Below are 15601 nucleotides of genomic sequence, written 5' to 3' on the forward strand. Positions count from 1 at the left end.
AGCAAGGTTAGTTAAACATTGCAAAAGGGTATTCCCTGCTCTTGCCAGAGGGTGTTGGATGAGTCCCTGGAAGGGATGGCCTTTGCTCGGTGGTCTGACACTCTTTAAATTCCTTCTTGCTTTGAAATAACATTTTCTCTTCATTTTCTAAATGGAATTAAAATGCGTAATACTTAGCTGCAGCTTCAGGAAAGATGAAGATGAAATTGATTTGATGCTTGAGAGATTAAAAGGCAAAGACACGTAGAACTCGGGAGCATTACAGAAATGTTTTCACTCAGTGTGAGCTTTGGGTGATTTGTTTTTGGAATTTGCTTACACTTCTGTAGCCTTTCTGGCAGGCAGCACTGCACCCCAGCACAGACCAGGTTGTCCTTGAAGATGGGTTGTCATCATTAAGAGTTTAAAAAGAAAGAAAATTTCAATGCTTTTATAACAGCATCGTAGACTTTAAGTGGTCTGAAATTGTAAGAGTAACCACTGAAAATATTGAGTGGCATCCTGTTTTGTGTGTCTGGAAGCTTATTTGTTCCTGTTTGATTGTTACAGCACTTCAGTAACAAAGTTTACCATCTTACAAAATGTACACTTGTAATTAAATATTTATGAAAAAATATAATGGTGGTGGGAGGAGTGATGCTTTGCACTGCCTAAGATTTCTCAATTAGATTTTTTTTATTTGCTTGTAGATTTATTTTTTTGTTTTGAGACAAGCAAGGCCTTTCCTTTGATCCACTGAGTAACTTGGAAAATCCACTGTGCAGTTTATACCAACAACACCCAAAACCATCCATGCCTATTGCAGAGAACATACAGAGATACCTCAAATGCAGCCAAAATGCATTTTTGATGCTTTTGGGGTTATACATCTAAGGAGAAAAAGGTTGGATTTGGGGTTAAGTTTTTCTTTAAATTTGAGGATATATTTCATTGGATATATTTCATTTCACATTGTACTTCTAACTGATGATTTAAATTTTTTTTTTAAATAATTTAACATAAATGTGCTTATGTTTGAACTCGTTTGGGGGGAAGTGGTCATAAATAAATATCAGTTGCTATTACTCATTCTGATCTTCAGATTCAAGTTTTCTTTTGTTGAAGACATTGAGAAACATTTGGGATGTGGGAGTATCCTGATTTTTCCCTGCCTGTATTAGTCTATCTACTAAAATGAATTACCTCTGTAAGTGAAGTTCACTGTAGTACGTGTAGTCAAACTCATTTAAAAACAAAATCCTGCACAGCTATGTGTTCGTTCTGTGTTTCTTTGGCAAAATTTTTAAACTAACTCTGCGGTAGTTGAACTAAATGTGACCAGGGAGATGAAATTAATTATATAATAAAATATTTAGGTGCAATATAGTTGAAATAGTTGATCATCATTGGAGAGTTTTTTAATTGCTCTTATGGCCTAGCACAGAAATTACTCTAATTAGTGCAGGGGTTGTTGGATGTCAGTGTACAGTGAGGGAACTGTTGCTCACTTTGCTTGAAGTGTCCCAAATGCAAATCTTTCCACTGCCAGTGTCACAGGTATCACCCAGTTACCCGACAGGAATGGTTAGCAATTAATGCAAGCTGGCTGGTTATTTCCAGCATCCATGAGGGATTTTCTTAATCAGAGTTGTTAGAAATTAAGTGAATATCTGTGAGGCCAAACTGTCGCTAACGAAGGATTTGAGATACTTCATTAGCTACTGTGGAGTCCACAAGTGCTTTAAAATGTATTTGCATTCACACTTATGAGTTGCAATTTACCTTTTAAAAATATACTAATGTACAAAGCATGTAACTTTGCAAAGGGCTTTCTGCTGGCTCTTGGACTTTAGTCATTGCTAGGCTTTTTTCCTTACTTGGAATTTTTCCTTTGACAGCAGTTTCTAACCTGTTTGAAGAACATTGCTTTGTTCACTTTGAAGTGTTTCTCCTGGTTTATAAAATGGGGCAAGAGGGGAAATCCTGGTATATTTATATATATTTGCTGTAACATGCTCACCTAAACCACATTTTTGTATCTTCCTCTGACACTAAATGAATGGCTTTATTCCAATGGAAACTAGAGCAGATGCTTCTTGCTTGGTCCAACTAAATTTTCCCTGTACCTAAGTAGAAATTCTGCTTTTCTTCCCCCTCCCCTTCCTCACCCCAGTCCCTACCACAGCTGCTAGCACTCCTGATGCTGTTGACAAATACTTGGAGACACCTGGAGATGAGAATGAACATGCCCATTTCCAGAAAGCCAAGGAGAGACTTGAAGCTAAGCATCGTGAAAGGATGTCTCAGGTAAGGAGATCTCTTTGTTCCTAAATGGAGTTTGTCTGTCAAGTCATAAGATGCTTGTGATCCTTCATCTTTGTCTTTCACAAGGCTTCATCCAGGTGCTCTGCCCATTTGCAATGCTGTAAACACACCATTTTCTACCTTTCTGACTCTATCTAAGAATTCAGCTGCCTGACACACATTTGTGGTTGGGTCACCACCAATCATAAGTCACTACAGTTGCTTGTGCTGGTTAAAAGGAAAAAAAAAATCTTTTAAAAATTGTTCTCATCTTTGTGGAAGAGTGTTTGTTTTGTGAGATTATTCTTGCTTTTAAGTAAAGAACTTGGCCACTATATTAGTTGTCCTTCTCTTGTGGCAGCTGAAGGACTTGGCTTGTGATGAGCTTTGTTCTCTGTGTGTGTAGAAACAGGGCTGTGCCCTGGGGTAGTGTAGAATCACATATGTTCATCCAACGGTCTTGAGCCTCAAGGTAACATGAAATGCATCTGAAGCCAAAGAAAACAGGAAAAATTGATGCTTTTGAACTGAAAATCCAAACTGAATCAACCCTTTTCTTTCCTTTTAACCAAACAGATTTGTGTAGCCTGAAACTCTACACTGTTTTTAATCCTATTGGACACTGTAAGAGATAAGTTATCCACTCTCTCAGAAATAGGGCTTATAATACCAATGCCAATAAAAAGTGGTCACGGTTCTGCTCTAAAAGCAACAAAGAAAAAATATAAGAGATTTAAAGGAAAGCCTGTGGTGCATATTTTTTTAGGATGGAACAACCAGAAAAATTTAATGTAGTGTGATTTTTGATGCACTGCATATATCCCTGTAGCCAATTTACTATAATTTTTCATTGTAACTTTGTTCCCATGATGCATTTGCAGCGTTTCTCTCTGTTACTGATACATTAACCTTTAGCTCTGTGCTGTTATTCTAAAAATGAAAATTTGTATTAATTAAAATGAAATTAAGCTCTAAGTCCCTGCCTACTGGCACTGTAGCTGTGCCTGGCACTTTTCTAGTAAATAGGGCAGGACATCTTACCTGATACTCTCACCTGATCTGTGCAAGACACATACTGAGAATATGACATTTAATAGATAGGAAGGTAGGTGCTCCTCATCTTCCTGGGAAGTGCTGTAGCACAAATAAGCCATCTTCTCTTTAACTAGAGAAAATAGTGCCAATTTAATGAGCAGGGAATCTGGAGGATAAAAGAGGCACACAGCCTGCCTGGCAGAGGAGAGAAATCCTGCCCTGGCTGGGCATGTGGAGGGTTGGTGTGTAATGCAGTCACCACCCCATTATTCCTTCTCCTTGAAATATCATTGCTGTAAAAAGCACTCTAGGGGTGGGTGTCCTGAAAGCAAAGGACAGTCAGTGCAAAAGGCATAGCCTTCAGATCCCCACCGTGGTTGCAGGTTTTCCTCCAAAATCCCAATATATAAAGCTGAGTAATGAAGGGCAGTGTCTGGGTGAACTGTGTATTTTCTGTTTTCTACAAAACTGTGTGGAAAAACACTGCTCAAATGCACAGGCACCCAGAAAACATCACAGAGACCATGCGGCATCAGCGCTCGAGGCCAGCAGAATTACCCGCGCAAAGCACTGAGCTGCAGCACCAGGAGACTCGAGGGTAAATGCACTGCACATTTCATGTGTGCTTTTGGGCACCCTCACATCTGAAGGCTGTGGTACAAGGGTTTGGCTGGAGCTCACCCCGGTGCCCTCGTTAGCACAGGCCCAGCCATCCTTCCTGTCAGCACTAACGAGCGGCGGGTGAGGCAGGTCAGCTCCCTGTCTCGCTGCAGTGTCACTCCTCCAAAAACAGCTCAAATAACCAGCTCCGGCCGGTTCAGCAAGCGAAATCAGACCTGGGAAACAGCACCACGATAGGTACATTAAAAATATAAAAAAAATCAATCATTAACTTGCTTAAGCTGCTTATGAAATCACTGAGGGATGTATGTCTTGAAGCGCACAGACCCCCTTCAGAGTTTTGAAGATGAGAGTTAATTTAAGTTTCTAAAAGTTAGTTTTCCCGTCTATGAGCAACATTTTGGTATAGCATTGAATTCTCCCTGTTAACTTTTCAAATGTTTAAATAGTAGCAGATTTTATAGCTAGCTTACCATTCTGTGTTTTCATATGTGAACATCTGTGTCCAGTACCACTGGTTCTCTTTTCTGGCAATTTATTTTAACATTGTTTTTTACATTTTCTTTATAATCAGGTATGTTCCTAATATATATTTAACTAGGTGTTTAAATATATATTTAGCTAAAAGGTAATCTTACTTGTTATGTTAAAAACAATGCTGAATACATTAACTCAGTAAGCCTTTGATACCGATGTTTTTAAAAAGAAAAGGAAACAAGTACCTAGCTAAGTCTTCCAGCTGCACCAAAATTATTCTTTTTTTTTTTTTAACTCAAAATCCAATTTTTTTTCAAAGCTGAGAAATGGAGGCTTATGAAGCAGCAGAAATGCCCATTTTTCTTCCATTGAAAAGAGAGGAAATGATCACTAGTTTTAGGGAAATGATCAAATCAGTCTTTAATCTCGATAAATGTGATAATCTGAAATAGATTGGTTTGCTCACAAAATACAGATATTTCTTTTATTTAATAAAGCAGTGAGTTTTAAAATAGTATTTGATTTGATGCGCACTTTGCAACAGCCAGTTAAGTAATACAAAAATCAAATGCATTGTATTTCACATATAAAACATAATCATCTAAAGAGTAGGAAGGTTTATCACTAAAAGTTATATTGAAATAATAAGGGCAAATGCAAATATTCTGCATGTCCTCTTTCTGGGATTTCCCTTTGTTTACCATGAAATTCTGACAACTCTTATTTCTTTTTTTCCTTGTATGAAGATGTTCTCACAAGCAGAGACCCAGCTGCAGTCGGTGATTGTGTCACCTCATAGTTCACAGCTCATAAAAGACTCTTTTACCGGGGGAGTCTGTCTCTGTGCTCCTGGTGCATCTCTGGTTCAGACCCTTCTGCTCTCGGGTGCCCGTCCCTTTAGACTGTGGATCATGAAAGTTTTTTGCACCACACCTGAAGCAATAAGGCTTCTAAACTTTCCTAGGCAGTACTCTAAAGACTTACATTAACCTACAGTTTTAAGCTTTTCCCAAGAATTATTAATGCAACCCCCATACCAGGAAAGCTCCATTCCCATGCAAACAGGATACTCATTCAGTGATCCAGGTGTAACCTTTAAATGCTTGCTATTCCCTGACGTATAACTGGGAGAGGTCATGCTGACTGCAGAGTACTGCGGTTCTTGTTTCATCTTCTGGTACAATTCCCCTTTTCCTCTTTCTCTTTTTAGTTTGTTACCTCCTGCACTGCTCCCTTACTTAATTAGTTGCCACTAAATAGTCTGATGAACCAGATACTGAACCTTACTCAAGGGAGCAGTATATTTATACGTTTCTCTCCTCAGACATCTTGTGACGTCCTTGTATCTTAAATTTACTCTTCCTCTGGCTGTTTACAGTATTTTTGGAATCATAGCATGTAGAGTCCTTATGATAGGAACTTAATGATACCTTGTGTCCTAGAATAATCTTGCGTCTTGGAGGTTTATTTCCAAAGCAAATATCTGAAAATACTGCAGTCCTCAACCAACCTGAATAGAGCTGGTGTTATGTTCAGGATTTTTTTTGGTTCACTGCATGCCACTTGTTCCAGCATCCTGGAGAGGTTTTCAGCTGATTTTTAATCCTGGGACTCTATAGAATCATAGAATGGTTTGTATTGGAAGGAGCCTTAGAGATAATTTAGTTACAACTCCCCTGCCATGGGCAGGCACACCTTCCACTAGACCGGGTTGCTCAAGACCCCTTCCAACCTGGCCTTGAACACTTCCAGCAGTGAGGTATCCTCAACTACTCTGGGCAACTTGTGCCAGTGCCTCACCACCCTCACAGTGAGGAGTTTCTTCCTAATATCCAGCCTAAGCATACTCTCTGTCAGTTTAGAGCCATTCCTTCTTACCACTGCATCACTGCTTTTTTGCTCTACGTGAAAAAAAGTCCCTCTCCTGCCTTCTTGGAGGCCCCCTTTCAGACACTGAAAGCTTGCTGTAAGGTGTCCCTGGAGCCTTGTCTTCCCCAGGCTGAACAACCCCAGCTCTCTCACCCTGGCCTCTTAGAGGAGGTGCTCTAGTCCTCTGATTGTCTTCATGGTCTCCTCTGGACCCACTCAGGTAGGTCCACGTCCTTTTTAAACTGGGCCCCAGAGCTGAATGTGGCACTGCAGGTGAAGTAAGGGACAGAATCCCCTCCCTTCTCTCTGCTGCCCATGCTCCTTTTGATGCAACCAGGGATACATTTGGCTTCCTGGGCTGTGAGTGCATATGGCTGGCTCTTATTTGTTTTTTCATCCACCAGGACTCTGAAGTCCTTCTCTGCGGAGCTTCTCGCAGAGCACTCATTGCCCATCCTGTATCAATGCTTGGGATTGCCCAAATCCAGGTGCAGCACCCACACTTGGCCCTGTTGAACTTGAACCTGAGGTTTGCACGGGCCTGCCTCTCAAGCCTGCCCAGGTCCCTCTGGATGCCATCCCTTCCTCTAGAGTATCAGCCACATCACTGAGCTTCGTGTCACTTTGCTGAGAGTGCACTCAATCCTATTTTTCATGTCCCCAACAAAGTTGTTAAATAATACCAGTTCATGTACTCCTTAGATTCCACCATTTCTATTACTGTGTGTGGGAAGGCTGTTTCCTTCCTTAAAACTGTCAGGCTAGTAGGATTACCCCCCCCCATTTACAGTCAGGGCTCTTTGGAGAGGTTTAATGATGTTATTACCAGAAAAAGGGTCAAGACTTAACGTGGAACAAAAGCCCCTGACAAAGGTAGATGCCTTATTGGTGTGACTTTTACCTTCTCGGTAAGACAACCTTCAGGCAATCACCTCTGCTCATCTGATTGCTGTAACCCAAATGTCTGCCATAAATTCTTCTCTTGCAGATATGCTTCTGTGCTCCCGTGTAAAAAATGGGAGTGAATTCTGCTGCTTTCAATGTAATGAGATTTTTGTACCCTTGATAATGAATGACATTTTCCATACTGCCTCTTTCCCTCTTGCTGACCCCTACAGCCTTATTTCAAAAGGAGTCTGCCAGGCACTAAGTCCTGAGTTCTGAAGAAGTTTGACTTTTAAATGGCTTGCTGCTTAAATCTCAATCAGAAGTTGTCATTTTCCCTCCTCAAAGCCACCAATGCTTGAAGAGCCATAAATCTGTGTCTCTTTCATAGATCTGTGCTGTCAGCGAGGGAGAATAGGTTTATAAGTGCACCGCGGCCAAGTTATTGAGGCCCGAATCTCTTATTGATAAATAATTTCAGTGATACTGAGTTGATCTGTTTTTACTATGACTGCTTTGTTGCTGTCTTGAGATACGCTCCAGGGCTTGGGGTGAAAAGGAGGATGAAAACTTGACAACAAAATCCCATATATGGAGTCAGTGTAGAGTGCAGGTGTCAGCGTGCTGGGCAATCAGTAAGGCCTACAACTCTGTGTAGAACTGAGAAGGATTACATTTCAAGATCTGGGACTTCTAAAAGTCTCCTTTGAACCCACGTTTGTGGAAGGCTTTTCAAGGTCACAGACTCAGCCAGGTACCCTGGGGCACCACCAGTGCTAGCCATCAAAGAGCTTGATTAGCAATGTCCAGTGTGTCAGAAAATTGGGAAGACTAAGACAGGAACTAAGTGGTGGAGGCTCAACTTGCAAACATGAGGCACAGCAGGTCTTACTTTTCCTGCCTTTGGTATTGGTCTTGGTAAAATTTCAGTCATGCATGTGAATTTTGAGCTTTTTTTAAAATCCTCTTTGACTATTTCTATTAAATGGTTTGAAAGTGTGTGTTTTATTGCAAAAGGAAGTAAAGGAAATGCACGTTGTGAGTAATTGCTTCTAGGTTTCTTCTGTCATCTTCAGACATTGTGCTAATCCTGCACATAAAAGTCACCCATTTGTGTGCACTGCATTCAGTGAGAACAATTGTTCCTGTATAAAATGTGTTACCTGAGGAGATTGCTGTCTAGGTGTGAAATGAGTAAAGGCCCTAGGTAAGACCACAGGAAGGTTTCAGATGTCACGGACAGCAAGTAACCCATTCCCTGAGTATTGAAATACTGCTCTTCGTTACAGGGCAAGGTGGCTTCTCGCATTGCTCAAAGAAATGGTACTGAAAGTTCTCCTACATTATTTTTCTGTCAGTGTTGTACTTGAGATATATATTCAATTCTTGGAGTGTTGCTAAACCCCCTATTTCTGGACAAGTAGGTGGATTAACACAAGTTATGTGTAATTTTTGATCTATCCTACTCAAAAGCCAGCAATGCAGCCCAAATAAACATAAAAAATGTTGTGGTGACAATTAGAATGAGTTGAAATTCACTCATTTTGTCCAAGGATGTACATAAATGGAAGCAGTTTTCTTTCTGTCTGAGATGAAAAAGGGTCAGTGTGTATTTCAGCCATGGAGACCTTCCCTTCCCTTGCTCGAGGGCTGCTTAACGTCTGTGTTGCTTCACAGTGGAGTTGTGAAGGAGGGCTTGGCACAGAAGTACCATCTTTGTTTAATTTAATAACAGGATCCTACCTTCGTTAAATGTTGCAACCACTTTTTTTTATAGAGATAAAAGGAGGAGAGGAATGTAAAAAGATGACTGTTGGAGCTGCAGTGCTTGGCTGTTGCTAAGCCCCGAGATGAGAGGAGAATAGGAAAGTCACGCTCCTTGTTTTGTTCACTAGGTCATGAGAGAGTGGGAAGAGGCAGAACGCCAAGCAAAGAACTTGCCAAAGGCCGACAAGAAAGCAGTTATCCAGGTAAAGGAAAACTCAACCACAACCTTGCCAGCTGGGGCCCCAGTTGAAATGCAAGGGGTGCCGGGTGTGATGTAATTTTAAAACCTACTTTCATGGAGATTCAATGTTATTCTCTGCTCTAGTTGCTATTTTTGTTTCCAGCTGTTAGTGGCTGCTGAGTGTCTCTATACTTTGCAGCCAGTCCCTGGAACAGCAGTGCAGGACTCGTGACTGCACAGAGGGATAGAATTTCACTTGACTTTAGATATGCCTTCAGTGAGAACTCAAAACTTGTTTCCTACGGGCTCCTATCAAAATTTAGGCAGTGATAAACTAATATGATCTGCAGGACCTAAACTCAAAGCAGAGATGGAAAATGTGATTTAAGGAAAGGATCACCATCAGTTTTATCTGAAAGAATTATTTTATCCAAAATTATACTATAATTCAAAAATTCTGACAAGCCAGACACTCCTTGAATCCCACTGTCAGATATTATTCAGTACTGCTGGAATGATTTCAGGGCACAGCTATAAAAAGGAAACATTCAGAACCAGATTGGTTTGCACATTAGATCCCACAGCTTTGCTCTCTGTGCGTATTACCCAGTCAGTCTTTTCCTCTGTTGGAGTAAGTTTGGGCTCAGTTTTTCTTCCTGGTGGCCAGTTTATAAGGAAATTATAGTGACTGTATTCAGGTTGGACATTTTTCTCTCCCCATACAGGTTTACTCATGAAGTCATGATGGCAGGGGTGTACACTTGTCAGACTCCTTCCTGCTCTGGGCACAGTTCTCTAGTGCTGAACCTTTGTCTTGAGGCAAACAAAGGATTCCTGAACATGTCAGGAATATTTTATTTTATTATTAGATTAATAAAATATGACCAGATGTTCTTGAATACAGGGCATTGCAGTTCCCACTGAAATCAGTAAAAGGTGCATTCAGGGCAGAGTTCCTGGGAGCCAGACCAGGTTGACATGGGGAAAGATTTTGGTGGTTTGCAGGCAGAGGTGTTCACGTCTGCTGGTCTCTGCTGATGTCTTCACTGTTTCTGTTGTGACGGATGTTTTTTTCAGCATTTCCAGGAGAAAGTGGAATCTCTGGAACAAGAAGCAGCAAATGAAAGACAGCAGCTGGTGGAGACTCACATGGCCCGGGTGGAAGCGATGCTGAATGACCGTCGCCGCATTGCTCTGGAGAACTACATCACAGCCCTGCAGACTGTGCCACCCAGGGTAAGTGTGATGCCACAGCCTCTACAGCTGTTCAAAATCACTGTGGTTGTCCTGAGGGAAAAGGAGGTGTGCCCAGTGCAGTCCAGCTATGGAGCAGGGAGTATGTGTCCCTGTGCAAGAGCTACTACAGCAGTCAGTTAGTTTGCATAAATGCAGACACAAGCACCTCCCATAAGTAGCTACAGATGGATAGATACGTACGTAAAGGTACTTAAGCAAATGATGTGGAAGTGATTTGGCTCTCAGAAATTGTAGCTGTTCACAGATCCTGCAGGAGGATGATGAAGTGTCCCTCCAAGTGATGCACAGTAAGATGTCAACATGGAGCTTAAAGATGAGGGTGGTTGTGATTTTCTGTTTTGTTTGTTGAACTGTTGAAGTGTTGGGTGAAGGATCTTCTGAGGATTGTTGGATGGCAACTAGCAATTCAAAGTTGTCTGGTTTGGATGTGATGGCTTTTGGTGGGGGTAAACATTTAAGTTCAGAATGAGGATTGAATGGAACTTTTAATGACTCCATATCTCATATTGTGTTCAATACCACAATAACTGGTCAGTGAACTCCAGAAGAAGAGAATCTGCACACTGGAAAAGCAGTAAAATGTTTTATATACCTCTCACCTTGAACACTTCCTAGATGGAAAACACATTGTTAAACTGCTGAGTATTTTAGTGAGTTTGGCCTCACAGGGAATTACATCAGTGTGACTAACATGCTTAAATTGCGTATTTTAAGTGAATTTCCTTCTGCAGAGAAACCTGCGTATTTGGTGAGCATGGAAAAGTGATCATCATCTTAGTTCTTTATCATTATCATCCTTGAACTTTTTTTCTCCACCCCGTGGTGCAAAACTCTATTGTTTTTACCGTGTCTACCAAATCAAAGGAAAATCTTTTACTTGGGTAAAAGTGTCATGGGGAGACTTCATGGTAGTTGTGTGAAGAATTAATGTCTATTTTGCAGTACAGTAATTTGTGGAAGATGAAGCCATTCTGTATGAAATTGGAAGATGATGTTATTTGGCCTGAGTGTGATTTGCTTATTATAATCTCTGACCGCAGTGAGGGTAGTGAAGGGCTTGGGGTCATTAGGGGACAGATTAGCAAGTTAAAGCTGGGATGCAGGTTCCTTTAGGAAACTGGAGTCTGCAGCTCAGAACTGGGTGAGGTGAGAGCATGGACTGGCTGCAGGTCATGTTTACTTTCTTGCAGTTGGTTTTGGGCTATTCATTGGAGGTGAGATTTCACGTTTGGCTTTAGAGCTAAACTGTCCTGCTGTCAAGTTGAGCATTGTGCAAATGTAATTCTGTCTGAAAAGTAGCCCAGTAAAATGATTTGGTTTCAAACTATGTGTGGATCAGGCTGACAGCTTAGTTCTGCAGGTATCTGGGGTTGTGGAAGAGGATGATGGGGACCACACATAAGAGCAGAATGGTCTCTAGAGCTGCCAAAACGTGCTACTTTATTCCTAGCACTAGGGAACTCAACCTTTCATGTTTATGGAATGCAGACGACACGAAGTGAACTTCAGCTGCAGAAATCTAAGGGGCAAAAATGTTAACAGTGACTTTGGGACCAGAAGAACTTGCATTTTGTGCTTGTGCTGCTTGTAGTCAGCTCCCATTACATGAAAATTAATGATGCATTTCCTGTGTCAGAGGGAGAACATCAGGCCTGAAAGGTTGTGTCAAAGAACATGGCTTGAGACATGACTCCAGTAGAAGTTTTGAAGGTACTGTTGGAAAGACTGAGGTGCATCCTATATATAGTATATATATAGTATATATCCTGTATATATCCTACAAAAGCTAATAATTCTGAAAGGAGCAGGCAGCAAGCACAGAGGTAACATGAGCTGAAGGTGCTACCAAATGGGGACTCATCTCAAAACTGACGGGGGTGAACAGTTTAGAAAACAGTATCTTTAAACAAGTCGTTAGTCAGTCGTGCTGATGTTCCTGTCCTTACCTTGGCATTTTTTGGTTGTTGCTCTGTAGCTGCTGACAGTTGACGTGTGTGCCCCTGAACTGCTGGTCAGGTGTGGGCCAAAGCCCATGACAACACTGACCTTGAATTCAGCAGGAGGGTTTGTCTGGCTGTAGTGTGAGGATGAAACCTGGAGAGTGATTGATGATAGCTGAACGGCCTAATGAGTTAATCCAGTCCACTTAACTGCTTTGCAGATATGGAGCCAGAAATCTGAATACACTCTGAATCCAAACTTTGGCTGCCTTGTCAAAGAGAAAATGGGATTAATGGAAAATTCAGCTCTGATAGCCTAGCTATATTTTGCTCTGGCAGTTCAAACCCCCTTTCACAGCCTTCAAGTTACATGGTTTGCTATTAGTATGTTTACTACAAAAGTAGATTCTGAATATTTAAAGTGATAGAGTCTCTTTCTCTAGACTTGTAAGGGCAGAGTCTGGGTTTAAATTAAAAAATAAGTTAGGCTTTTCTTTTGAAGTGTTGCACACAGCCAGGAGGGTTACCCTAAGTCTGGTGTGTATGAATATATATACATAGATGTGTATGTGTGTGTGTAGAAAGAAGTATTTCCCATGTGCTGTTTAATAACTTGGACCTATTGCCTTTTACTTGAATTTGAACATTTCCCAAGACTGGACTTCTGGCAGACCACTTGAAGCAGCAGGATTTAATTTTATTCTTGGATGTCTAGAAAGCCATGACCACTCCTTGCCTGCAGATGGGTTTCCATATGTGTACAGTGAGTCTGGCACTCCTGGTGTCATCAAACTGATCATGGATGTGATACATGATTCTCCATGAATGATGAAATCCTTGACCTGCTGAGACCTCCTGTTTTCTGTATGTGCACAGATCATGTGGTGCTTGTGTTCAAGTGGTAATAGGCTCTTCAGGGGAGCTGAAGAGAAAATTCTCTGTCTGGGAAAAGTCCCTGATCAGGCTAAGGACAGAGGGAACCTGGAAGATTGTGTGAGGAGAAGTGTCATCATTTACTTGCTGCTTTGGAAGAGGCTTTCCTTGTAGGATAGCAGGATATAGGACTAGGGGGATCTTTGTTCTTGGACAATAGGATAGTCAGTACCTTCTTGCCTAGAAAATCAGCTCTTTTCAGTGCTGTTCTGCCTAAAATACATAAGGCTGTGAATCCTTTATGAATAGCTTCTGTACCAGATCACAAACTGTGACTGCAGGTTTTTTTCATGTGTTACATGGATGATTGCCCAGTGTCAGAGGTGTGCCTCAGAGTACCAGTCTGGGCAGCAAGGGAGGCAGGGAGCACACAGAGAGGAAATTGCATACTTCAAGGTCTTCAAGAAAATAAATTTGAGCAAAACCAAATATTTGTACTCCTGTTCTCAGAAGCACTGTCATGCAGGCTGCCCAGAAACTTAAAATTTGATCCTCATCCTTGATTCCTGATCCAGCTTAGCTGTGCTGCTCTACTTTGTTGCCTTTGAAAATGGGGTGCAGCTGTTCAGTATCCAGTGTCAAAATACTGTATTGTTTCATCCTGCTTGATGGGCTTACTACAGAAAAGGAGGATTAGTGGCAGCTGGAAGCAATATGCCTCTAGTTTTTTAAACAGTTGGAAATTTTCCCCTTCATTTTGCAAGTTAAATGGGGGAATTCAAATCCATCATTCTGTGTGAGGAGATTGATTCTGTAATTTGCTTGTATTCCCTCTTTCGCCTGCGTGTCAAATTTTGGTGGATTTATGTCTCCCTTTTTAATCTTTGTTGGTAAGAGAGGCACATTCTCCATGGGAAGCTGGTGGTGGGGGACAAAGAGAAGCAAAAAAGAAATCCAGCTCCTAGTGATGAAATAAAGGGTTTCAGAGAAGGAAGACATACAGGAAAACTTTGAAAGGTAATTAATTAACCTCCTTACTTTGCGCATAGATTAAAGCAAGCGTATAGTCATTAAAATCGGCTTTAAATGCTTCTCTTCTAATTCAGCAGTATTTTACTGAAATGTAAATTCTTGCTGAACAGAGCAGGATCATTAAGATCAACCCTAGCATTTACATTAATACATTAGAATTTTTTCCATGTGTTTGGTTTTGGTTTTTTTCCTTCAGAATTTTGCCTTCAGAATTTGCTCTGGTACCTCTGTGCTGTGGGAGCAGTTTCTTTTCACAAGAGAGCACAGCATGGGTTGAAACTAGTCAAGTTGGGCTATTTGGTTAGGGAAGAGGAATCTGCAGAGGGGCCCATGCTCAGTGCCTCAGTGTTTGGGAAGATCAAACCCCTTCCTGAGTCCAACAAGGTTGCTGTGGAAATATGCAGTTGGAAGGAGGCCAAAGCACTGCTGCTGATCCAGTGATAAAAATCCTCCTGTGCAGCAGGAAAGAACAGTCCAGCTCCAATACTCCACCCTTTAGCTCTGCTCCTCCAAATCCATAAACTTCCAGCTGTGGAATTTCTCACATACTCTTAACTTCGTAGGATTTTTGTGAAATAGCATGGATTTCAGCTCTCATTTTAAACAAAGTCAGATTTCAACAAACATGGTCACCTAACTCCATTTTCCAGCACATTCTGAAGCTTCTATGTGACTAAATCCAGAGTGTTGTGTTTTAAACCCTTTGAGGTTCGTTGTATCTGGAATTAAGTGTGTTAAAAGAGTGAGCAGATATCTTAATTTGTCAAAGTTCAATAAGTTCAAATACTGAAAAAACAAATAATATATTGAATCAAATACTGTTTTCATTTTATTTGGCCACAGGAAAAGTCCTTAGGAGAGGAGGCAAATGGAAGTTTTAGGTACCACTGTAGCCATGTGTTTGTGATGTGTGAGGTGACAGGTTTTGTTATAAATTAGCAGAAATCATGAGAAGGCATCTTTAACTCCATGGGACAGGTAGCTGGATAGGGGGTTAGTTGTTTTTGCCCATGAGTAAAAGTCTTGCATTCATCCTGTCCAGCCTTTCTTGAATGTTTCTAGAGTTACTCTTCTTGTGTGAAACATGACCTGCTAGTTAATAATGTATCAGGTAAAATATACTGAATATGGTACACAAGGTATTCCTAATAGTGAATGAAAAGAAGCAATTGTTGCATACTGCAGGAGCAGTAATCAGAAAGGACTGCTGATTGATTTTTCTCTAAAGGCAAGATTAAATAGCACAGTGCAGCATTGTGAAACTTTCCTCTCTGATTTAGAGCGAATTTTGATCAAAACTGACAAACCAGCTCAGAATTTCCCATGGAAGTTCCGTGGCACAGAGCCAGCAAGTTGTATTTTCAAGACACAGAAATTTTTC

At 41.1% G+C, this 15601-nt stretch overlaps 1 protein-coding gene across 1 annotated transcript in view; it reads left to right on the plus strand.

Moving 5' to 3' along the window:
* APP (amyloid beta precursor protein) overlaps positions 1 to 15601 on the plus strand; it is a 204558-nt gene that overhangs the window by 135976 nt on the left and 52981 nt on the right. Inside the window, 3 exon segments of the mRNA XM_032680859.1 lie at positions 2153 to 2286; positions 9066 to 9140; positions 10196 to 10354. Coding sequence (XP_032536750.1) covers positions 2153 to 2286; positions 9066 to 9140; positions 10196 to 10354 — 368 coding nt within the window.

The sequence above is a fragment of the Chiroxiphia lanceolata genome, chromosome 2 (assembly GCF_009829145.1).
Source record: "Chiroxiphia lanceolata isolate bChiLan1 chromosome 2, bChiLan1.pri, whole genome shotgun sequence".
NCBI lineage: Eukaryota > Metazoa > Chordata > Aves > Passeriformes > Pipridae > Chiroxiphia > Chiroxiphia lanceolata.